This window comes from Ictidomys tridecemlineatus, chromosome 10 (assembly GCF_052094955.1).
Source record: "Ictidomys tridecemlineatus isolate mIctTri1 chromosome 10, mIctTri1.hap1, whole genome shotgun sequence".
Lineage (NCBI taxonomy): Eukaryota > Metazoa > Chordata > Mammalia > Rodentia > Sciuridae > Ictidomys > Ictidomys tridecemlineatus.
This window is the reverse complement of record NC_135486.1, coordinates 121,491,899-121,516,324: the sequence shown is the minus strand read 5'-3', so window position 1 is coordinate 121,516,324 and position 24,426 is coordinate 121,491,899. Positions and strand designations below refer to the sequence as shown.

Genomic DNA, 24,426 nt, shown 5'->3' with positions numbered 1-24,426 from the left:
CTGGGGCCCCACCGTGCCCTGCGAAGGCACAGCCTTAATGACCCCAGACCTCCCACCATACACCCAGGAGTGCCAAGCTGGGGACCAAGCCTTCCACACAGGGGTCTTTGGGGACACTCCATATCCAAACCCTACCAGAGAGGGATGCCATTTTAGCTTCTGGTTAATAAAAATTGTGTGGAGGGGGATTATTCAGAAAAAATAAACATAAATTTAAGGACTTAAAAGATCCGTCAAAAAGCAGAGTCCTCTATGTTCAAAATTGGGGCTGTGACTCAGTTTCTTCTCTTGTAGGACTGACTGCCTTTGGAGAGCCTAGATAGAGTGGTTGATATGGGACATAAGGATCACCCCCATTGTCACTAATGTCTCTTGATTCAGAGGGCGCAAGGGATTCTTGGACTCTCCTGGAGGGCACAAAACCAATCTTCCCAACAGCTCCCTGGGCCTCCCGAGGGTTCGTTTGATGGAGCCCTGGTTTCCTAGACTGGCACTGGGACTTCACAGTGACCCTGTGACTGGCTGCAGTTGTGAGCCCCGGGTTTCAGACGCAGAGACTGAGGGGTAGCCTTGAGGGTCCCACGGCTGTGTGGCAGGGTGGCTCCAGGTCCAGAGCCCCACCTCTAACCCTCCCCTCCCTCCTCGTTTCCCCGACCAGCTGCAGGCCTTGAGACAGTGGCTCTGGAATGGCAGCCAAGGTCGACTGGCTGGGCTGCACACGCAGTCCAGAGTCAAGGAGTCCTCGCCACGCCTGACCCGTGCCTTAGTGTGCCGGGCTGCCACCCACGTGCTGAGCCACAGGAACCAAGTGCTCTCAGTCCCTCAGGCCAGATGTCTGAGACCCAGTCAGTCGCCGCGGGCAGCACTGGCTGCAGCCTCTGCTTCGCTTGTAGACGGCAGGTGTCTCCCGTGTCTTCCCTCTGAACTCCTCTGCATCCTAGTCGCCTCTGGTTGTTAAGAACAACGTGATTTTAACTTCATTACCCCTTCAAGACGTGTCCTCCAAATATGGTTACTTTTTGAGGTCCTGGAGGTCAGATCTCGAACATGTGAATCCAGAGGACACAGTGCAGCCTAAAGTACCACATGGTAGTTCTTACTGCTACTGCTTTGTCTCTGGCCGTGTGTATGTGCGCGTGCATGCGCACGCATGCCGGAGATGGAACCCAGGGCCCCGTGTGCACGGGGCACATCCCCAGTCCTGTGTGCTGGCTTTCCCAGGACATCAGCAGACTGGGTTCTGGCCTGGGGGAAGGCCAAGAGAACTTTGTGTTATTAGTTTTTTTGTCACCAAAATACCTGACACAAAAAACTTAGAGGAGGAAGAATTGAATGTGGCTCACAGTTTCAGAGGCCTCAGTCCCTGGTTGGCCAACCCCATGGCTCTGGGCCTCAGGTGAGGCAGAGCGTCATGGCGGAAAGGCCTGGAAGAGCAAAGCTGCTCAGCTCATGACAGCCAGGAAGCACAGAGAAAGAGCAAGGAGTCCCCAAAGGGGACACCCCAGTGACCTACTTCTTCTAATCACACCCCACCTGCCTACAGTTATTATCCATGAATCAAATGATTAATCCATCAAATGGATTAATCCACTGATGACATCACAGTTCTCATGATCGGATCATTTCACCTCTGAACAGTCCACCTAGTCTCACGCAGAGCTTCCCAGGGGAACCCCTAGTAGCTAAACCCTAACCAACTGTCGACTGGGTCAGCCCTCGGGGTGTTGGGGAGCAGTGCCTGGAATGAATTCTCACCCAGGAGAGTCACCCCAGATGGAAACTCCTAGGGAGGAACTCGGTGAGCCCAGGAGGACCTTCTGCAAAAGTGTGCATGTGGAGACTTTATAAAAGGCCTGCCACGGGGAGGAGAGGTGGGGACGGGGGGCGGGGGGGGGGAACGGGGGGGGGGATAACCACACTGTCTCAAAGGCACATCGGGTCAGGCCGGAGGGTGGAGCCGGGCAAGTGCCTGTCTGCAAGAGCTGCCCTGGGAAGAGCTGTAGGAAGACAGAAAGGCCCCGACTGCCTCATCCTGCTGGGCGGAATGCTAAGCTGTCCAGCAGAGAGCACGCGTGCCCTCACGTGCCCAGGCCCCCCTGAGAAACGATGGTGGCCCTGGGTGACTATCTGCTCAGTTTCTGTCTTGACATTGAATTGGGAAGCTGCACCTCCTCACTCTGCACCCCGGGTTCATAGCACCAGAGAGGAATCGTGAAATCAGCAAGGCCCACAGTGCCCTGCCAGCCTTGCGGTCAGTGCTGTGGTCACTACTGCAGTCACTGGCATGAAATTCACATGACGTGCTTAAAGAAACAGTGACCCTCCCCCCGCAAAGGCACAGCATGTGAAGCTGGAAAACACACAGGGACCCCAACAGAGGAACAGTCTCCTCTTCGTGTCTAAGCAGCAGTTTAAGAAGACCCCGACAAACTGGCAGGATGACCAGAACACCCTCCCGATGACATGTGACGTCATGATTCTACTGTTGGTTAAGAAGTAGCCCCAGGAGGACCCCCCCACGGTCACTGCTGGAGCCGGCCAGCGCTGCCCTTCCCGGGACTCAGCCTCTGCAGTAACAGGGGAGGTCTCCTCGTCTGCTCACAGGGAATCTGTCGCAGAAGATGCAGCACTCTCAAGTGACCCCAGGGGCTCCAGAAGCAAGGCTCTGGGCTCTGGAGCTCAGGTGGGTAATAAAATAAATTTTATATTACATGGTGACTAATGATCCTAAGTCACCTCTGTGCCTGTCGACTCCAGGAGACAAGCCTGAGGGTGAAACACTCCCCTCCCCGACACTCCTGCTTCTGAGCAGCCATAGAGCTCTGGAGCACAGGGACAGGCAGGGGAATGCGTGAAGGTTCCCTTGACTTTGTGCAACTGGTCCCCAAAGGACAGCCCAGGGGACTGTGTAACTTGGCAGTGTTTGCACCTAGTCAGAATTCAGACTGTGGGGCAGCCCACCCTTGAGTCAGAAACTCAGGTGACACCCATAATTGCCCTCCAGGTGATTCAGATGCACATTCAAGGAAGGGAAGTGTTACCTTAGTGGTACAGAAGGAAGCCTCACCCCTCATCTCTATCACCAGCCAATTTATTTATTTTAACAAAACTTATAATGTACTATTTTAGTCCATTTTTGTTGCTATAACAAAATACCTGAGGCTGGCACTTTAGAAGGAAAAGAGATTTTTCAGCTCACCGTTTTGGAGGCTGAAAGTTCAAGATCACGGGGCCCCATATGTTTGGCCTCTGGGAAGAGCCTGTGGCAGTGTCACAGTATGGTGACATCACACAAGGTTCAGATTTGTGAGAAAGGAAGAGAGAGCGAGAGCAGGCCCCACAGAGAGAGAGAGGAAAGGAGAGAGTGGGGAGGGGGCAGGCTTGCTCTGCTCGATATCCCACTCTCTCGGGAACTAACCCACCCCTAGGGGCCCTCACAGTGCTGTGGACACTCACTCATCCTGTCACAGGGTGGGCATGGCCCAGGCAGCTCCCTAGAGACCCCGCCTTTAGCAGGTTCTGCCCCTTCTCAGCATCTCCACACTGCTGACCAAGCGCCCGGCACGTGAACCCCTGGGGCATAGTGTGGTTTGAATACTGGGTGTCCCCGGATGCTGCTGTGGAGACAATGCAGAACGTGCAGGGGTGGAGTGACTGGGTTATGAGAGCTGCAGCGAATCGGGGGCTAATCCACGGAGGGCTTCATGACCTGGTGGACTAAGGGATCAGCGGGTGGCAGCACAGGCAGTGGGTGTGGCTGGAGCAGGGGGTTCCTGGAGGCTGCCTTGGGGATCATGTCAACTCCAGCTCCTCGCACAGGAGCTCCCCGGGCTGCCACGAGCTGAGCGTCCTGCCTGTGCCACCATGTCCACCACGAGGCTCTGCCTCACTGCAGGCCCAGAGCAATGGAGTCCGCCGACCACAGACTGGATCTGACACCAAGAGCCAACTGAACTCCCCCCCCCAGGTGTTCTAGGCGGGTCTCATGGAGGAAAAGAAGACCAACACAGGGCCCAAGCCACACCTTGTTCCAGGTGTCCATCCCACCTGAAGCCCACAGCCAAGAGTGGACACAAAGGCCTGAGCACTCCTTCCCTCGCTCCCCCACCTGGCTCCTCCTCTCGACTCTTCCTTTCAAGGACACTTTCTCCCTCCCATCCCACCAGCACCACCCTCCTCCTTCTACCTGCTCCCCAGGCTGTGCCAAGTCTCTGTGCTCCTCAGCCACCCCCTCAGGCACACTGCAGTCCCCGCTCGGCTCACATGGGGCTTTGCTGTCTCCAAACTCCACACCTTCAACCTATTGGCCCCCAACCCCACCTACACAGCTTTCTCTCCACACATGAAATGAGATGGGCTCCTGGAGCCACAGCTCAGCATCTCTCCAGGTGAGCAGGGCGCGGGCACGCATCTCCCCAGACCTACAGGGCGCGGGCACGCATCTCCCCAGTGTCTAGGAGGAGGCACGCATCTCCCGATGTGCAGTGTGCTAGCACACAGGGCAGTGTTGTGAGAAGGGTGAGCCACTGAACTCGCCCACCTCAGTTTTTCACAGGTAGAGGGTTCAATGTCACCACGCTACTCACCTGGGGATTGCAAGGACCACATGACATACTGCCTGGAACCCAACCTTGGGAACACAAAGCAGGTCAAGGAGAAATACCTACTCCCGCGGCTCATCTTCATGGGACTCCTTAATAAAACTTCCCAGCTGACTGCCGCCTTGAATGCAGCGAGGGTTCCCAAGGGTGAACATCTATGAAAACTCATCAAAGTATGCAGTCTAAATATTAGGGCTTATTATGTATCAATAAAGCTATAAAAAGAATAGCCAAAATCTCACTGTTGACTCTGGCTCCCGGTAACAGCAGAGGAGTTTTACAGACTAACCTTCCTGCAGGTACCTATCATCAAGCCAGAACTGTATTTAGAAAAAAAAAAAAAAAAACAACTCATTTAAAGATACTGAAGGAAAGTAGGCAGAAACTGTCAGAAGCCTCCTTGGAAACAAGCATAGCAGGTTAGATTTATGAGTTTTCAACAGCCTCCTACCTGAGCATCCTCTCCAACATAAATCCATCCAGGGGCCAAAGAGGCACAAGCTGTCTGGTTTGAGGTTTCAGCGGAAAACCCAGGGGCTACAAAAACAGCCATGAGGTGTGGGGTGAAATCCTGTGTATAACAGCTGGGCACGATGTCCACCCGAGTCCTGGCTGGCTGGGAACCCACACGCAGATATGAGAGGCCACAGGGGACCTGGGTGTGGGTAGCAGCAGCCGGAGGATGAAATAAATAACTGGAGATATCAGCACTGCCCAGCTCGGACAAGGCACTGAATTTGGAGTCTGAGTCCAAGCCAAATAATCGTCTGTTGGAACACAAGTCCTATCGAAAGGGATAGGACAGGAGCCACAGTTTCCATAACATATATTTAATCATGTCTAGGAATTGATCAAAAATGACCACTTGCAAAGAAACAGGAAAACAACCTGTTCTTGAGAAAAAGATGTTTCAAAGAAGATCAACCCAAAGGTGACCCAGATGCTGCAATTAGTAGATAAGGACTTTAAAAGCAGGCATTACACATATACTCAAAAAACTCCATGAAAATACATACACAATGAATGAACAGATTGGGGACCTGGGTTTCGAAATTTAAAAACGATGACAAATGAATGAAGTAAGGATTCTAGAAGTGAAAAGCACACCAACAAGTGGGATGAACAGCAGGTTGGAGACAGTAACAGAGTTAGTGAACTTCAAGACAAATCAACAGAAACCATGCCATTCTAAGAACAAAGGGGAAACATATTGAAGAGAAAGCACAGTCTCAGGACCCCCGAGACAAGATGGAATCCCAGAGGAGAGAAGGGAGAGAATGGGGAAGGGAAAATGTCAAGGAAATAGGCTTTAAAAATAAGCTGGTTGAAAGACAAACATGGATTCCAGAAGGTGAGCACAACCCAAGTAGGAAAAATATCAAGAAAGCCACATGAAAAAATTTTGAAAACAGAGAAAAAGATCCATTACATACACGAATGATAATACAAATGACAGTGGACTTGTCACCAGAAGCCATGGAGGAGAAGACACTAAAATGATATGTTTAAAGTGCTTCACAGGAAAAAAAAAAAACTGTCCATGCAGAGTTCTATATGCAGCAAAATTATCCTTCAAAAATAAAAATGTAATGGAGGCCCTTTCAAAGGAACAAAATTAGAGAGTTTGTCTCAAGCAGACCTGCAAGAAAATCTACAAGAAAATCTAAGGAAATGTCCTCAGCCTGGAAGGAAAGAACTCCAGATGATATCTCAAATATACAGGGAGGAGTGGAGACACTGGAAATGAGGGGTATACAGTGGTCTCTGAGCTTTAAAAGGACAAAATACAGAAATGAACTCAATGTTCTTAGCCATTAGAGAAATGCAGATCTCAGCTCCAAAGAGATTGCATCTCACCCCAGTCAGAATGACTTATTTTCAAAAAGCAAATAACAAAAGTTGGCAAGAATGTGGGGGAAGGAAGCTCCATACACTGTGTGGGGGGGGGGTGTAAGTTAGTAGGGCCACTGAAGAAGACAGCACAAGGTCCCACGTGACCCCACTGTCCCACTCCAGAGAGACACCAGCACACTCCCGTCCTCGGAGGCAGCCAAGGGAGGGTACCAGCCGGGTGCCCATCAAAAGACGGACAGATAAGGAAGAGGTGGCGGGACACCCAGTCACACATTCTTCAGTCACAAGCAAAAACGAAATCCTGTCATTCCCAGAAAATTAGATGGAACCACGGGACATCGTTTGGAGCACAATAAGTCACACACAGAAAGACAAGCATCCTGTGTTTTCTCCCCTACGCAGAAAATAGCAAAATAAAAATAAAGATAAATAGGATGACCTGAAAGTAGGCAGGGGACAGTTAGGGACCAGGAAGGGGGCCGGCAGGGGAGGGCGTGCATTGGGAGGGGCAGTGGACAGGGGAATGGACGTGAATGTGTGGGAGTCTCCCGGGAAACTCACTACCCGGTACAACTCATATGCACTAGTGAGAAACGGATAAATGAATTTTTAAGAAACATAAGCAGCAGCCACTGGAACATGACGCATTTTCCATTCCCTAAGTCGTCTGGCAAGCCACCATACTTACCTTTGTAGTTTGTTTCTCTTAATTGGCATAGAAATAAGTACCTATTTCACATCAAAGATTAGTACTGATTGAAAAGTGCCATCACTCTTTCCAAAATATTTCATGAGTTTTGCCTTCAATAAAAAGTGTTCCCAGTCTGCAGATGCTACTCACCAAGCTCCTGTCCCTGACACTCCTGGAGTGATTCACATGGACCATTCACCTGGGGGGTTCTTGACAAAAACCAACCAATGTCCCTGAACAGGCAGGATGGAACTATGAGATGACTGTAATAATTTTAAGACCTGAAAGTCAACAGCCTCACACAGTTACATGTGTGTTCACATGGGCAAGCATGCAGAAACACACTCTCGTGGCCCTTGCACACCCAGCAGTGGGATGGCTGGGTCACAGGGAGCCTCCTCGCTGTCTTCCACTAGCGCTGCTGACTCACACCACTCCCCCTGGTTTTCTAGCCAAAGCCCTTCTGCCCCTCCACTAGCTCTGTCCACCCAGCCCCACGGCCTTCCCGGGGCAGCTCAATGCCTGCTCCTCAATGCCCATCCTGCCAGGCAGATGGGCGGCTTGCCTCTCTGAACCCACTTGGGGCCCCCTGACTTGAATTACAGACGTTCACTATGAGCTGCAAGGAATCGGATTTTCAGTCACCAGTCTCAGAGCCACCCAGGGAAAATGACCCTAAATCAGAGCCAGGACACGGGAAGCTGGGAGCAGAGGCCGAGTTCCCAGGGAGGTGGGACTGATGGGACCCCAGTAACTGCACTGGCCAGGGAAACCTGGATGTAGCCTCTGCCTTGGGGAGTGGAGAACAGGGAAGGGACCAGGTGCTGAGCCCAGGGAACCGGGAGAGCCCCACGTCTATCACAGGCCTGTGACGTGTGAGGCCAGGGCTTGGCCTCTCCTCTCAGACAGAAGGGACCCCTGTGCTCCAGAAGGGACACCAGCAACAGCCACCCGCTGCGGAACCCAGAGGCAAGGACAAAACCAGCAAGCGCACACCACAGGCTCCTGCTGGTAGCTCTCTGTCACCTCAGCTGCCACCTCTGCAGCTCATGTAGTGGCAGCCACAGCTCCCTCTCCCCTGGGAGAGACAAAGCTCTTTAGGGTAAGGCCAGTGCGTTTAGAGAGTCGCTGTCCCTCCAGGTCCCAGCACACCACCAGGACTGCAGAAGCCTGTGGGTGGACTGAGCAAGCACCGAGCGCTACCCGCCTTACTCCACAGGGCAGCATGTGCCGCAGGCCTCTGCATGGACTTGGAGGGCAACCAGCCTGCATGGACTTGGAGGGCAACCAGCCTCCTGGAGGGAGGCAGAGAGGCCAGGAGACCCTCCCCTGTGCAAAACTCTCTAAAACCCCCGGTTGACTCAGGCGTCCACTGTTGGAGGAAGCTGCATCTGAGGACCCATAGGTCCTGGAGCTGTCCTGACACAGTACAAGTCAAGGGGTCCTCACCATCTCTCCTTTCCTGGAACAGCCTGTCCTGCCACTCACATTGCCCTCTCTGTGAATGACATCCTCATTCCAGAAGCACAAAGCAGCAATCCAGATGTCACCTCAGATTCTTCACTCGCCCTGGTTCCCCTCACTCAACTATGGAAACCTGTTACATCCTCCAGTTTTTCCATTATTATAACGAAATGCCTGAGGTTGGGTACTTTATAAAGAAAAAAGTTTAGGTTGCAGTTCTGGAGATTCAAGGGCATGATGCTGGCTTCTGCTGGGTTCTAGTGAAGACTTCATGGTGTGTACTGGAAGGAGAGGTCAAGGGTAGGTCAGGGAGGCAGAGGGAGGGGGGTGCCACCTCATCCTTTTTAAACAAAGCTCTCAGGAGAACTGACTCAGGGTCCCATGAGGACACCTTATCCCTCCTGGAGGTTAGGCCCCTGTGTCCTGAAGCCCCTCCTCTTAAAGGGCCCACCACCTCTGAGCCTCACCACTGAGGACACGGAACCCGCGGGACACTCGCCAGCCATTTCCCAACCACCATGGCTCCCATTTAGCCTCCGGACTAATTGTGAGCTCAGTTCCTGGAGCTGTCCTGACACAGGACCTCCTAACAAGTCCCCAGGGGCATTGAGCCATCCTCTCCTGAAATGGCTGGGCAGTGCCTCTAGACCCACAGGCTCCTGAACTCATGGAGGCCGCAGGCTCCTCCTCCTCTGCAACTGTGCCCAATCTGATGAACAGAATATGGCCACAGGGAAGGCCCAGGGCTCACGAAGCCATGTCAGCAAATTCAGTCCTGCTCCCCTGCACTCTCCTCCCACTGCTCATCCTACAATCCAGATCCCACCTTGAGAAACCCAGGCCACAGGCCGAGGCCACTCGTGGTGGACCCCAGCCAATAGCCAGCATGGGCCAGCCAGACGAGAGTAGCAGGAGTCGGGAGATCCAGACCCGCACCTCTGAGCCACACCAGGGGACGGTGAGGGGACAGAACCAATCCCTCCCCAAATCGCAGACTTGCAAGCAAAATAAATACCGTCATTATCTTAAGCCATAAGTTTTGGGACAATTTGTTACAGAGTCACAGTCACTGGAATGTCCCCATAAGCATCTCTGAGCTTTCCACATGCCAACTCTGCTGTCACCATGTCGTTCAGCCCGCCATCGGCCCTCAGCAGTTCCCAGGGGGACTCAAGCGTCCTCCCAAACTCACCCCTGCCTTCTCATTCCACCCCCACCCACCCCCCGAGGGACGCCCCCTGAGGGACCCTCTAAGACACACACAAGCCACTCTCCTGCATGAACCCATGGACAGGGGAAGGGCCACAGGTGCTCTGACAGCTCTTCACCTCTGTGAGCTCTCAGTCCACAGGGGGCCAGCTCCATTCCCAGGGGCCAGGTAAGGCAGGGCGCCATGGCAGAAGGGTGTGGAAGAGGAAAGCAGCTGGGGACGATGCCATCAGGAAGCAGAGAGACAGCTCTGCTCAGCGGCAGACATGAACCCAAAGGCACAACCCCAGGGACCCATCTCCCCCAGCCCCACCTGCCTACAGCCACCACCTAGTTAATCCCCCTGGGGCTTCATCCACTGGCTCAGTCACGGCTCTTATAAACCATCACTTCACCTCGAAAACTCTCCACGTCTCACACAAGAGCTTTCGGGGGACACCATAATAGATAGGTAGACACATGGGTGGATGGAGGGATAGAGGGAAGAAGGGAGGAAATCTGCACCACTAGACAGACAGACAGACTGTAGAAAGACAGGAGCCAGGGGTGAGTCTCAGTGGTGAAGCATTGCCTAGCACATGTGAGGCCCTGGATTCAATCCCGCACCATCATGCACAAACCCACAAACACACACACACACATATGCACACACATATGCACACACACACAGGCACACACACACACAGGCATGTACACACACACACATATATATGCACACATACAGGCATGTACACACAAACACACACACAGGCACACACATACATATACACACACATATGCACATGTTCATGTGCATATGCCAACTTGCACACAGACACACACACATACAGATATATACACGTGCACATGTGCGCACATGTACACACACAGCACACATGCACACACATATTTATGCATCCATACACACACACATACATGCATGCATACACGCTCACATACACACTCGTACACACACAGGCATACACACACAGGCACATACACCCATGCACACACGGAAGTGTCACCTCGAGCCTAGAGGTCTGGTTCATCTACAGTTCATTTACTGTACTTTCCTTTTTTATTCACATTTAAAATTTTCTCTCTAAAATCTTTCCAAAAATAAAAATCGACTTTCCATCACTCCCCACAGTTGGAATACAAGCCCCTGCCCCATGTGACTCCTGCTGCTGCCCAGGGCCCCAAGCTGAACTTTCCCACGGGCCCCAGGGCTCCTGGCCACCTGCCCAGGTGCATGTCCCCAACAGGCCAAGGACTCTCTCTCAGTCCCAGTGTGTCTGCTGAGAAGTCCCCATCAGATGTCTCTCCTGCGGATCCTGGGATTCTGGTTCCTCAGGTCAGCACTGTGAGGGGCTCCAGGTACTGACCGCCACCTCCCTCCTGCCTAAGGGCTCAAGGACACCCCCATCTGTCATCTCTGTGCCTGGCCCTTCCCTGGGTCCCAGCAGCACGGGAGAACCTCCCAGGTGAGGGTCAGCAGGGGTCAGGTGTAGGAGTGTCTGTCCCTGCCCCGCCCCCTCCTGAGCCACTCAGGGCAGCTGCAGGTTCCACAAGCTCACACCCAGCTGCAGCGACTGAGCCTTCGCTCTGTGCCCAGCACTGTCCCAGGTACTGAGGGTACAATTAAAGACAATCCCCACTCTTGAGCTTGTGTGGCTCACTTTTAATAAGACGGAACACCCTCACGCAGGGCCACCCAGCCCCTCCCCAGACAGCACCCAGCAGGCCCACAGCGCAGGCCCTACTGCAACTCCCAGAGACATGGGGGCACAGGCTCCCCCCAGGATGGTGCTGCCAGCCCTGGGACCTCTGTACTGCCCCAGCTGTGAGTCCCAGGATGCCTCCGTGGAGAGCAGCTCTGGGCGCTCCTGGGATGGCCTGGACAGCACCTTGTAGCTACCCCAGGCTCGGTGTCACAGCAGGCGGACGCACAGGAGGGAGAGACAGCTAGTCTCGCAGCCCAGAGCCACAGTGATCGTGAGAGCCAGAAACATGCAGTGGCCTTGTGGTGCCAAAGGCAAACCCTGTCCTATCCTCGGCTCGGCTCGGCTCGGCTCGGCTCCCGCCTCCTCGTCTTCCTCTCCCTCCACTGCTTTCAGTTCTGCCCAAAGTCCCTCTCCCGGCCCTTAGGACAGGGCAATGTCCTCGTGGCAAAAGTCTCATCTCACACCAACAGGAAGAGAAAGTGCAGCGTCCCTACTCCAAAGTCCAAAACGCTCCATGACCAGAGGCTTCTGACCACTGACTCTCTGTCACACCTGACCTCACGTGACAGGTCACTGTCAAAATGCAGGTGCGCTGAAAATACTACACGAAACTGCCTGCGGGAGATGCGCGTGAAGGGCACCTGAAGCATAGATGGGTTTCCCGCTTAGGCCCCGAGGGAATCTCACGGTGGCCGTGCACGAATTCCAAATCTGAAGATAAAGTCTAAATACAAAGCACTTCCAGTCCCAAGCATGTCAGATAAGGGATGTTCTGTACTGGGACATTTCAAAGTCCCCTCTAACGACTGATTTCTGTATTCAGGTCACTCCATCTTTAAGAGATCCTGAGTTTGAGTCTGACCCTAAGACCAGCAGATTTTCACCCTCCAGGGAGCACTGAGGGAGGCACTGTGGAAATGGGCACGGTGACACGGCCTGGCCCCCCCAGTGGCTTTTCCTCTGGAAGGCAGGTAACTGTGGTGTCTCCGGGGCTGGAAAGCATTTAGAAGGCGGCTCTCCATCCTGGGGGCAGCCGAACATCTCAGTGGAGGCAGAATAGAGTTGTTCTGGGGCTCTTGGATCCACTCACAAGCCTGGCTGATCTCATCCATGGTTCTGGGGCACACGCACGCGTTCCTGTGCGCTCTCACTTCTTTGCCCTCTTCCCATATTCTTCCCATATCCCGGTTTCTACAGTCTTGTGTGGTTTTCAACCACCTACCCCTCAATTCCCTTCCACCAGGTGTCCCTGTTGTTAGCGCGGCAAAGTACCCCAGACGGTACCCCCGACAAAGTACACCGACAAAGTACCCCGACAGCTGAAAAGAATCAACCAAGATGGCGGCACAGGTGGGCTGGCAAGGGAGGCCGGGGAGCGACCCTTCTGGAAAGTGTGCACTAAACGGGAAACCAAAACTGGCCAACGAGATCAGCCTGGGCACGTTCATCAGGTTGTCCTAGCTGCAGAACTCCCATAAGCCTCCCTTCTTCATATCATGGCCTGTCCCTCCACAAGTGCAGGCACAAAGATTAGCTGGTGAAAAGCCATCACTGAGCCTAGGGAGGTCGGCCCCGGGCAGCTGCACGGCCCTATTCAGCCCCGTGCGAGTATTTCTAATATTATTGCAAGTAATTCCAAGTTGTCACTGGCACCGTCCCAGGATCTTTTTCAAATAAAGCGAAAATAAATAGCACGAAACTTCACAATTTAGGGAAAAACAAAATAACAAATCCTTTGGCGCTGCATAGCAGATTCCATTACCGTGGGATTCACGTTTCCAAGTTGTTCAAATAGATTAAAAACCCGGCTGCATTCGTTTTACATATGACACCCGGTGATGGCCACAAGCACTGATGACAGATAACCCAGCAGAGCCCTGCCACAAGGAGCAGATTCACCTCCCCCAATTGTAACTTGCACGTAATTGGAAATCAAATATTCCTAATGAGAATATTTCTAATGAGACTTAAATTGTCTAAAATAATTATTCATAAAGACACTCCTAATTTTTCTCTCTTATGTTGTTCCTCCCTCAAACTCACTCCTGAAGCAGAGAAAATTCCCACAGAAGCTTGCTATTAATCGCATATTTGGGGAACTCCCCGTCTGTGCCACCAGGCAGTAAAAATGACAGGGGGATACTTAAAATAGCTACGGAGCTTCACGGCGTTTGTTTAATACACTCTCAGTAGAAAACAAAGTTTGGGGCCATATGAGTCTGTTTCTCCTGAAGATCAAATTTATCAATGCACACTGAATTGTCTGGGGGCGCCTGAACTCCCAATTATCCACCCTGAACCCAGGTTGAAACGGCAAGCACCCTATCACGACTGTGCCTATGCAGGCACAGACACACACACCTCAGTTCAGAATAAGCTGAATTTTAAATACAGCTTCAACCTTTAAACAGAACACGTCTCTCCAGCTACTCCTTTGAAAGGCAAGAGGGAAAACAGCACCCTGTATATTCTCCGGGAAAAGGAAAACCTCACTACCTTTCCTGCATTGTTCACGCCACAGCCAACAGTTAGTATCAGGGCAAGATTTTAAGTAAGACTCAGCTATGATCCTCAAAGACAGGGCCATCAAGTGGGACACAGAAGCAATAAAAAGTAATGGCAGTGGTCAAGTTGTGATAGATTTCAATCCAAGACAAAGGACATCTGCGTGGACAACACTGGAGCTCACATGAAAGGACAGAGAACGTGGCTGGGTACCATCCCATTTAGAGGGACACCACACCACCTAAGAGACCAGCTGGTAGAAGGTAAGTGACTTCCACTTCCAACCAAGATGGAGAGGAACAGGCACCAAACCTGCCCTCCAACCGAACCAGCAAAATATCAGGCAAATACACAAAAGAGCAGCAGTAAAGACACTGGTCAGCAAACCGCAGTGATCCTAAGGGACGCATTGAGTGAGGTGAGCTGCTAGAGTGTGTCCAGCCGAGCTCTAAGAACAGAGAACGCAGAAGACAGAGTGGGCTCCCTGGGCTGAGAGGACGGACAGGGAGCAAGGCGGCCCAGGCAGCCAGAGCTCCCAGGGCAGAGTCAGTGCAGGGGGACAGCTGCACAGAGACCACACCAGAGAGCTGCAGAGGGTCCCCTTCGAGACACTTGCTGAACAATGGTTGACGCATGAGTGGGAAGAAACGACTGTGAAATGCAGAAAGAACCACATGAAAGGATGAGTGGTTATGGTGCCCGAGACTCACAGGACAGGACAGCGTCTGGGGCTACCAGTCACTGGACACAGACGGTCGCTCCAAACAAGATGGCGGCAACTCAAATCCCACAAGAAATCTCACTTTCAGGAAGACATGGGTGCCCAAATTCACACAGAAATGCAAAAAACTTCAGAAAGAAGTTAACAATACTGTATTGTACACTGGAAATTTGCTGAGAGCGCGGACCTCAGAGGCTCTTACCTGCCTCCACCCAGACAGAGGTGACCATGTGAGGCGACGGTATGTGGATCTGCTTGGCTGCAGTGATCATTCCACCATGTGTATGTAAGTGGACAGCAATCGGGACAGTGCGGCCTGTAAACACAGTCCAACAGCAACAGGACAGAACATTGACTTAGCTTCTTCACCACTGCAACCAAAGGACCTGACAAGAGCAATTTCAGAGGAGGAAAAGTTTATGAGGCTCACAGTTTCAGAGGTCACAGTCCACAGATGGCCAGCTCCATTGCTCTGGACCCAAGGTGAGGCAGAACATCATGGCAGCAGAATATGGTGGAGGACAGCAGCTCAGGACATCTCATCAGGAAGCAGAGAGACAAGTCTGCTCACTGGGGACAAAATATACATCCCAGAGGCACATGCTCAGGAACCCACCTCCTCCAGCCACACCCCACCTGCCTGCAGTCACCACCCAGTCACTCCCTATCAGTGGATTAGTGCACTGATCAGATCTATGTTCTCATAACCCAAACGTCTCACCTCTGAACTTTCCTGCAGTGTCCCACATTTGAGCTCTTGGGGGACACCTCACTCCAAACGGTAACAAATACCAAGTCCAGAAATAGACCCAAACATACAGAGAAAACTGACTTTCAACAAGAGTACAAAGGCCCTCTGTGGAGACACCAAACGATGCTGGAATGATTGCACATTCGTGCACATTTGAAAAATGTAAAAGACATTTTGATCCATAACTTGCATCGTATACAAAATTAACTCAAAGCAGCCTGTAGTTGTACACTAGAACCTGCAGCTATCCCACTGATCAAGCCAAACATGGAAGAAAGCGTCTGTGAGGATGAGCTGGGGGGAGACGTTGCAGATCCGACACTCAAAGCAAGATCCACCGAAAAAACAAACTGATTGACTGGCTTCATCAAAATTTAAACCATCTGTCGCTTGAAAACTAGGAGAATGAAAACCCGAGCCGCGGACTGGAGAAGCCGCGAGTCGCGATCTGACTCTCGAGTACATACAGAACTCTCAAAATTCAGTAAAAAGGGGAGAACGAAAAAATTAAAAATAGGCAAAGACTGGAAAAGAAGCTTCACCCAGAAGAGAGGTGACACACCATCCCTCGATAACCAGCATCCTCAGCCTCCAGACACGGGAACCAGAACTGCTGAGAGAAACCACGACACACTCCAAAGAGAATGAACAGTCAACGTGAGGACAAGGGAGCGCAGGAAGGGGACGTTCAAGGCCGGCTCAGGGCACAGCAGAAACAAGCCCGGAGGTTTCTTAAAAGGCCGACATACTCCACATGTGCTCCAGCTACTCCCCATGCACTCCAGCTACTCCACTGCAGGAGCTTATGCCGTGTCCACAGAGACGCGCACATGAAGGTCCATGGCAGTGTTACTTGTAAGAGCCAAAACGTGGACACGTGTCCATCAACAGGAGAATGGATGAACCAACCGTGGTGTCTCCATGTGACAGAATACACTCAGCAGTGGACACGAGTGGCCCACGGTCACTCTGCATTAGCTGAAGGAAACCAGGTGGACGAGGAATGCACAGCTATTACCACAGTCAGGTAGAACTGCAGGAGGCTGGCCAGTGGTGGCCAGAGAAGGGGTGGACGGGGGGCCTGGGGAGACAGTACACTCTTATCTCGACTATGGTGACGGTGGCACTATGCACACACCAAGACCCACCAAGCCATCCTCTTTCCACACACGTGTGGCTTATTATATGTAAATTACATCACAATAGAGTTGGGTTTTTGATGTTGTGTTGTTGTTTTTGGTACCTTCCCAGGTACCAAAAACAAGTTCAAGGTATTGAACTCAGGGGCACTGGACCACTGAGCTACACCCCCAGCCCTATTTTGTAGTTTATTTGGAGACAGGGTCTCACTGAGTTGCTTAGGGCCTCGCTTTTGCTGAGACTGGCTTTGAACTCTCCACGCACCTGCCCCAGCCTCCCGAGCCACTGGGATTACAGGCATATGCCACTGCACCCAGTTAGAACTGTCTTTAAAAATCCAAGGAAGGAATAAAGAAATAGAGATTTCTGAACAAATCTGATGGGTGTTCTCTCTGTGTTATTCATAAGGAAATTTAGTTACATACAGGCTGAGTGAGCGGGGCCCTACTCTGAGAATCTAAAATCTGAAAGTCCAAAAGAGAAACCTAAACATTTGGATGGTGGAGGATTTTGGATTTCAGGGTAAGGGTTCTCAACCAAGAGTCTTCTAAAATCCAAAAAATTCCCAAATCCAAACCACGGCTGGTCCCAAGCACTTTGGAAAAGGGTCATTCGACCTGTACTTGCTAAGAACTGCCATGGTGGCCGGACCGGGAGTCCCCCCAGGCTCCAGGAGCTGCTCTGCCTGGAACACCAACTTCCATTTGCACAGGAAAGTTGACAACGATTCATCAGGTCAGTACAACCCTGCAGAGGGCAGCTCCTCAGAGGGACATCCAGCAAGCCGCGCTGAAGGCCCACTCACTGTGGGACACGCCCCCACCTCCAGAGGGCCCTACAGGCCAGACGGAGGAGGGCTGTAGGGAGGTGAGGGTGAGGGAAACAGCCGTTTTCCCTCATGTCCTTGCAAGCCAAGTCCAGGGACAGCTGACACCTAGTCAGGGAGGTCTGCACGTCCCCTCTGCAGAGAGTCACATACTCCACAGCCTCTCGACTCTGGATCTAGCCAGACTTGAACTCCAAAAATTCTTGATTCGCTTTTGCAACCGAAGACATTAAACAGGTTTAATTTCAATATTATTAACATCAGGTAGATTTCCTGTGCCAGGAAGACAGTCTCAAGGATCAAAACAAAAACCTATGTAGCTCAAATAAATCCAGCCTCTGCAGACTCCACGCCCTGGGTCCCCGTGGTTCCAGAGGTCTACCCCAGACTGGGCGCCTGTCCTCTCCTCTCCAATTCCTGAAAAGACAGCCTTTGGTTAGGCTTCTCTGTTATTTGGGGCTCCGGTCCACCGATGTAAAGCGCATTATTTTAAAGCTTTTCTTTTTTTAAATATTCATCTTCGTGAAGTAGGTCATGCTTTCACGAAGGGCGGCTTCTCTTTGAACTGACTCCGGCTCTCCCCATCTCCCCAATGGCAACGTGCGGTGCATCCAAAAGGGCGAAATCCAATTCCAGCTAATTTTATTGATTCCTTTCACGGGCTCCTTATTTCTTATGCAAATTCATGTTTATTTCCAAAAGAGAAAACAAAACAGCCTTTTTTGGAGAGAATGCCTTCAAAATCAGGAAGAGCCACCACAGTTGTATTCAATTATAAATGAGCTATGCAATATTTAAATCACTCGGTGGAAATAAGACGGGCTTTCATCCGTTGCAGAGCGCAGCAAACAGCCTCGGCTATCCTCGGATACCTGCGTGTCTTCCCTGGGCGTGAATGGAGGGGGGACGGTGGGAAGCACCCCCAGTCACCCGCGCACCCAGCCTCGCCTCACCCAGTCTAGCTACTCGGTTGCCCCTTGCCCTGCTGAGCTCCACGCTCCAGACAGACACAGGCTGCAGCCCCCTGAAGGGCACTGCCCCAGAGTCCCCTGCTCTGCAAAAGCCCCTGTTAATTTGGAAGGGCGTGAGCACGTGTCTTTTTCCTCTGCTTATATTACCACCACCCCTGGAGCTGGACAGCTGGACACCGCAGAACTGTCTCTGGAAACTGGTTGAAAGGTCTCCCTGATCCCCGAAATGTCCTCCTCCAGGTCTAGAGCCACTGGATCTAGAGTACCCGCTTTCTCCCTACCGGAGCTGACCGTCTCTGCAGTCCCCTGGGATTCCTGTGAAACACCACCACAGAGGAATGGAGCACTGGACCCCGAGACAGAGACGAGATTCTGAGGTGCACCTGGAGACATAAACAGATTGACCCTGGACCCATCCAAGGCAATCTTTTTGTCCCCACCAACTCTTTAAGCTGTCACTGAAAAAGGTCACTGACCATCTGGCCCCTACTGGACAGGCCTCCAGAGCTGGTGCTTCTGAAAGAAGTCGTTTCCTCCTATGTCGTCAGTGATCCATCTCAGTGGCAGCACATTCTCTCCTCATCTTAAATGAATATAAAGAAATCACCTTCCCCGTGTCCCACAGGAATCTTTCCAAGAGAAGGAAACCTGGCTTGAAGCCCAAAGCCCCTGTTTGGGTTATGACCGGGAAAGAGGCCCTGGCTGGTCAGCTTCCTTCTCAAACCCCTCTCCTTCCTCGAGTTGGTCACCCAGAGCTCCCCACCACCAGCCCACCAAGGCCATCTATTGACAGGCTCCCTCCCCTCACTGGCAGAGTCTCTCCCTCCCTCTCCCCACCTCCTGGAGACAGCCCAGGTCCAGAACTGCCCACCGCCCTCTCAACATCTCCTCCTGCTGTTTAGCAAGCCCCTAAAACTCCATGTGTGCAAAGCCAGACGTCCCCTCTCCTCCCAAGCCTGTCGCCCACAGCCGTCCCCGTGGCAGTGAGTGACAGCTCCATTCTCCCACATCATAGGACTGTCCTCGCTGCTCCCTCCCTCTCAACCTCATCTCTGGTCACCAACACACATTACAGTGCTCTCTTCAAAACATTCAGGACCTCACCACTTCTCAGCACCTGCACTGCCACGGAACGTCCTCCATGCAGCAGGTGGGCCTTTCCTGCAGGTGAAGGGAGTACGTCAATCCTCAGAGCTTAGACTCTCTAAAGGCTCCCTGAGGCACGCACCCTGTCCTTTCCCGAAAGTCCTCTCTGGAGGCCAGGTCAGGGGAGCTCTCTCCTCTGGGCAATCGTGTCCTCCTGGACTCAAGATGCCATAGACAGCTCACCTATGTCCTCAACTGGCTACGAGAGTCTACAGGGCTCTTTCCCTGAGGCACAGAGCATGTGGTATGCCCAGAAGGTGTCCAGGGGCTGGGTGTCACCTCAAGGTAACTGCTTGAAGTGACTTCAAGCAGTTACAGACCCTATGCTTAGCAGGGCCCTGCACCTGTTTACTTCTCTGCTTTTACCTTCTCAAAACTGTTGGTAATTGTTGGACGGATGAGGGCCTGCGTTTTTGTTTTTCACTGGGCCTTGAAACATATGTAGCTGTTTCTGGATGAAGGCATGGGGTGGATGAGTAAATGGATGGGTGGATGGATGGACGGACTGGTGGATGGGTGGGTGGATGAGTGGATGGATGGATGGGTGGATGGATGGGTGAACAGGTGAATGAATGGATGGATGGATGGATGAATGGAAGGGTGGATGGATGGATGGATGGCTGGGTAGATGGGTGGATGGGTGGGTAGACGGGTGTATGGATGGGAGCACAGGTGAATGAATGGGTGGATGGATGAGTGTATGGGTGGATGGATGGGTGGATAGATGGATGGATGGATGGATGGATGGATGGGTGGATGGGTGAATGGATGGATAGATTGGTGGATGGATGGGTAGATGGGTGGGTGGGTGGGTGGATAGGTGGGTAGATGGGTGTATGGATGGGTAGACAGGTGAATGGATGGATAGATAGGTGGTTGGGTGGATGTATGGGTGGATGGGTAGATGGATGGGTGGACAGGTGGATGAGTGGGTGGATGGAAGGGTGGATGGGTGGGTGGATGAGTGGATGGATGGATTGGTAGATGGATGGGTGGGTGGATAGATAAGTGGATGGATGGGTGGATGGGTGGATGGGTAGATGGGTGGATGGATGGGTGGATGGATGGATGGGTGGATGGGTGGATAGGTGGATGGATGGATAGATGGATGGGGGGATTTGGCCTCTACACTGTAACACTAAATGTCAGAGAACAGCATGAAGCAAGGTGTTCAGATCACAGAAGCTCTGGCATCCATCAAAGAGCATATTTATAAAGAAAAGGAAATACAAAACAAAATCTCTGAAAGTCTATCCTATGCTCCTTCCTTCCAGGAATGTTGCTGGTCTTTGAGACAGAAACAAAAATAGGAATTTTAGCAAATGGAAGTTATGAACAAAAAGAGGGATCACAATGAGCATCTTTTAAAAAACAGAAGATAAGAAGGAAAATGTGGGGGCTAATGTGGTCACATCCCCAACACCACACGGCGGGGCTCCCAACACAGGCTGACACTGGACGGACATCTCGGGAGGCATCTTGAATCCTCAGCAGTGCAGAGCATCTGGAGAATCTCAGATGCAGGAGAAGGGCAGCAGGGCTCAGCTAGCAGGGCAAGACCAAGCTCAGAACCTCAGCCCCCCAGAACACAAGAGTCAGAACCAACATCCCCCTGAATTCTTTTTCTTTTCTTTTTTTTTCTTTTTTTTTTTTTTTCGAGTTATAGATGGACAGAGTGCCTTTATTTTGTTAGTTTATTTTTATGCAGTGCTAAGGCTGGAACCCAGGGCCTCTCAGGAGCTAGGCAAGTGCTCCACCCCTGAGCCACAGCTGCAGCCACCCCCCAAATCATTCTAATAAAAACAGAAAAACACACCTGAATATTTTCCCAGTGGAGAATGAGGGAGAACCTTGCAGAGGTGAATGGTCTGCGAGAGTGTGAGGCCGCGCCTCCATCCCATCTGAGAGGGCGGAGCCTTGGGGAAGCAGATTCAAGGCAACACTAAGCAGAGAGCTCATCGTCGCAGGTCACAGGCACACACATCAACAGCTGAGTTAATCAACAGGACCATTCTGCTTTCAACTCAGAACTAAAAATTCTACAAACGCAAATAAATGACACCTGAAGAAATACGCAATCTCACCACCAATCAAGAGAGGAGAAGGTGGGGCTGTGAACTTCCATGTCAGCAGGGTTCCAGAATCACAGGATCTACTACTCGATGTGGACAGAAACTGCCCACAAAGACCCTGCGCGGCTGGGGAAACGCGGACCTACTGGGAACAGCCAGATGGAGCACAGCAGAGCCCTTCCAAGGCCCGCACCTCCTGGCCCACTCCCTCCACGCGCCACTGCTTCTGTCTGATGGCGGACATCACCCTCCACGGGAAGGTGTGTGACATTTCAGACCTTTGGAAGCAGCCTCCATATCTACTGTAGTAGGTGGGGAAGTGAGTTGGGTGAACCCGCTGGGTTGAGATGCCACAACAGCCACCTTCACAAAGGCCTTTATAAGGTGCCCGATGCTGTACAAGGACATTGAGTGATAAGTGCACCCACTGGACACAATCTTAATATCCGAGGATCTTAAAGATGCAACCATCTTTACACACACCGAGCAAAGTGCAGTTGTGTGAACGCCGTGGGGTGGTGACAGTGCCACTTTGCACTGTGCTTTTCCTGGCCCTGTACCAGATGCTTGATCCCTGGGCACCGTGGATACCCTCCTAACTGACTGGCCGGGGTGGGGGCAATGCCTACCTTGGTAAATGCCGTGAGCGCAGGTGCCCAGGCTGCGGCTTCAAGGCACCCTAGCCCAAACTGCCCGCTTCTGCTCTCGCCAGCTGAGCTGCACACCTGCCACAACTCATCCACTTCCTCCCAGACCTCTTCCTGCCTGCTGCACTGATTATTGCAATCCCGTAATTCTATTAGATCCATAAACTGACGACGCTCTGGGAGGAGAGAGAGAGGGGAACCGCGTCCGTGAACCCCAGCTTGAAAGTCTCGGAAGGCTGAAGGGGAAACGGACCATGAGAGGTGGGAAACCGCGCAGAAGGCTAGAAGATCCTGCAGAACACAGTCACACCTCAGGGACAGTCCTGCACGTGGCCACTGTGCCAGCCACCAGCCTTCACTGCCTGGGACCGCTGGCAGGGACATGTCTCCTTCCCAAGGAAAGGCCCCTCGCAGCAAAAGGAGAGACATGCAGAGCAAAATCCAGGCCAGGGAACAGCATGCATAAGGGAGGGAATGGCCCCTGCTCAGCAGGACAAAGCATAGCACCCAGGAAGGGCCAACCCCCAGGTCCCAGGCGAGAAGGGCTGCACTCTGCGGTGGGAGAAGCCCTGCCGAGGAACAGGGAGACAGGAGGGAGCTGTGAATGACTGAGGCATGGGAGGACTCTGAGACCAGCACCACAGTCCACTGATGCGGGAAACGCCCAAGAGAAGCAAGCCTCATGTTTGAAAAAACATCAAAACTGTGCTCACAGCAAATAGAACGGAATGCAGCCTCTGAGACCCATCTTACCAAATCAAGAGCCAACCCAGCCAGCATGGGACAAGGGCCCGGAGCACTAGGATGGCTGGCTACTGTGCTCACAGAGGGCCGGGGACCACTGGCGACCTTGGCCACAAGACCACGTCCCGCAGAAACGGGGCTGATGCAGACTCTCCTAGGAGTGAGGGATGCTGACACACCCTCATAAATCAACTCACCCTGTCTACACTGCAGCCTCAGGAAGCTCAATACTTCAGAACTGAAACCAGGGCCTGTCCACCCCACAACAAGGAGCCATCCCCAGGCACCAAGGGGGATGAGAAGAGGGCCAACAGGGCCGTACCACTCCTCAGTGCTCATTGCTGGAACGATCCACACATGTGGCTGGACTCCAGCTGACTGTGGGTGACTGAAACCTCAGGAAACCAAACCAAGGTGGGGTGGGGGCACTGGACATCAAAACACAGGTGCAGCCACCTCAGAGGCCCTGAGAACCTGCCCGCCCTGAGCTCGAGAAGAGCACAGTCCCTGAGCCCAGTCCCTCATCCGGGTGGAGTGCTTGGGGTTGGCAGGACTTCAGATTTTGGAACCTCAGCCTAAAACTTACCAGTTGAACATCTGTAATCCAAAAATCCAAACCCCAAAATGCCAATTACGCAAAAGGCTTCAGACTTCAGAGAATCTACATCTCCAGTCTTGAGACTCAGGAGGTTCAGCCTGTACCTCTAAAATGCAAAGCTCCAGGAGGAAGGAGCTGGGCCTCGGTGCCTTTCTCCCAAGCTCCCCAGGTAACTGGAAGCAAGCTCTGGCAGGCCCGGGAAGCACTGGTGGACTGTATCCCCGACCTTCAGTAAGGATTGAAGCTACCGGCAGTATGTGCATGTGCATGTGTGTGTGCATATACATGTGTGTGTGGGCGTGTGCATGTGTGTGTGTGTGTGTGTGCATGTCTCCAAGAGAAGAATGGAGTAAGAAAGGCTGCCACTCTGGGGACCTGGGGAATGCTGACTTGTTTTCCTGCTGTAAGACCATGATTTAGACAAGCACCTCTACTTCCCTCTCTTCTTACTGAGAATAAAGAAGCGGGCAGCATTTATCTTTGGTCCAGAGGAGGCCACGCTGTGGACAGTCTCAGAGACCAGCACCACAGTCCACTGATGCGGGAAACGCCCAGGAGAAGCAAGCCTCACATTCACGGCATGAACTGTCCCTAGAAGCACCAGTTCTCTGGGTTCTGGAGCAGAAGTGTCTGAGCCCGTAGAACCAAGCTCCACCGAGTGCTCTCTGCTCAAAGACCTACAGCAGTGAGGCACCATGAGCTTGGAGCACATCCCTGAGACCAGGCACGTGGCTCCATGCTGGCCCAGCGATGCCCTCCGGGAAGGAGCCTCGCACAATGGCC

At 52.4% G+C, this 24,426-nt stretch overlaps 1 protein-coding gene across 2 annotated transcripts in view; it reads right to left on the bottom strand.

Moving 5' to 3' along the window:
• The window catches only part of Galnt17 (polypeptide N-acetylgalactosaminyltransferase 17), a 355,262-nt gene that overhangs the window by 314,718 nt on the left and 16,118 nt on the right, over positions 1–24,426 (bottom strand). The window contains exon 1 of one of the 2 annotated variants that reach the window (XM_078023950.1): positions 21,399–21,498. The exons of the other annotated variant lie outside the window; for it this stretch is intronic. Coding sequence (XP_077880076.1) covers positions 21,399–21,483 — 85 coding nt within the window. The 5' untranslated portion in view covers positions 21,484–21,498. Of the gene's footprint in view, positions 1–21,398; positions 21,499–24,426 lie in introns of those variants that run through there. 2 annotated transcript variants of the gene reach the window in all.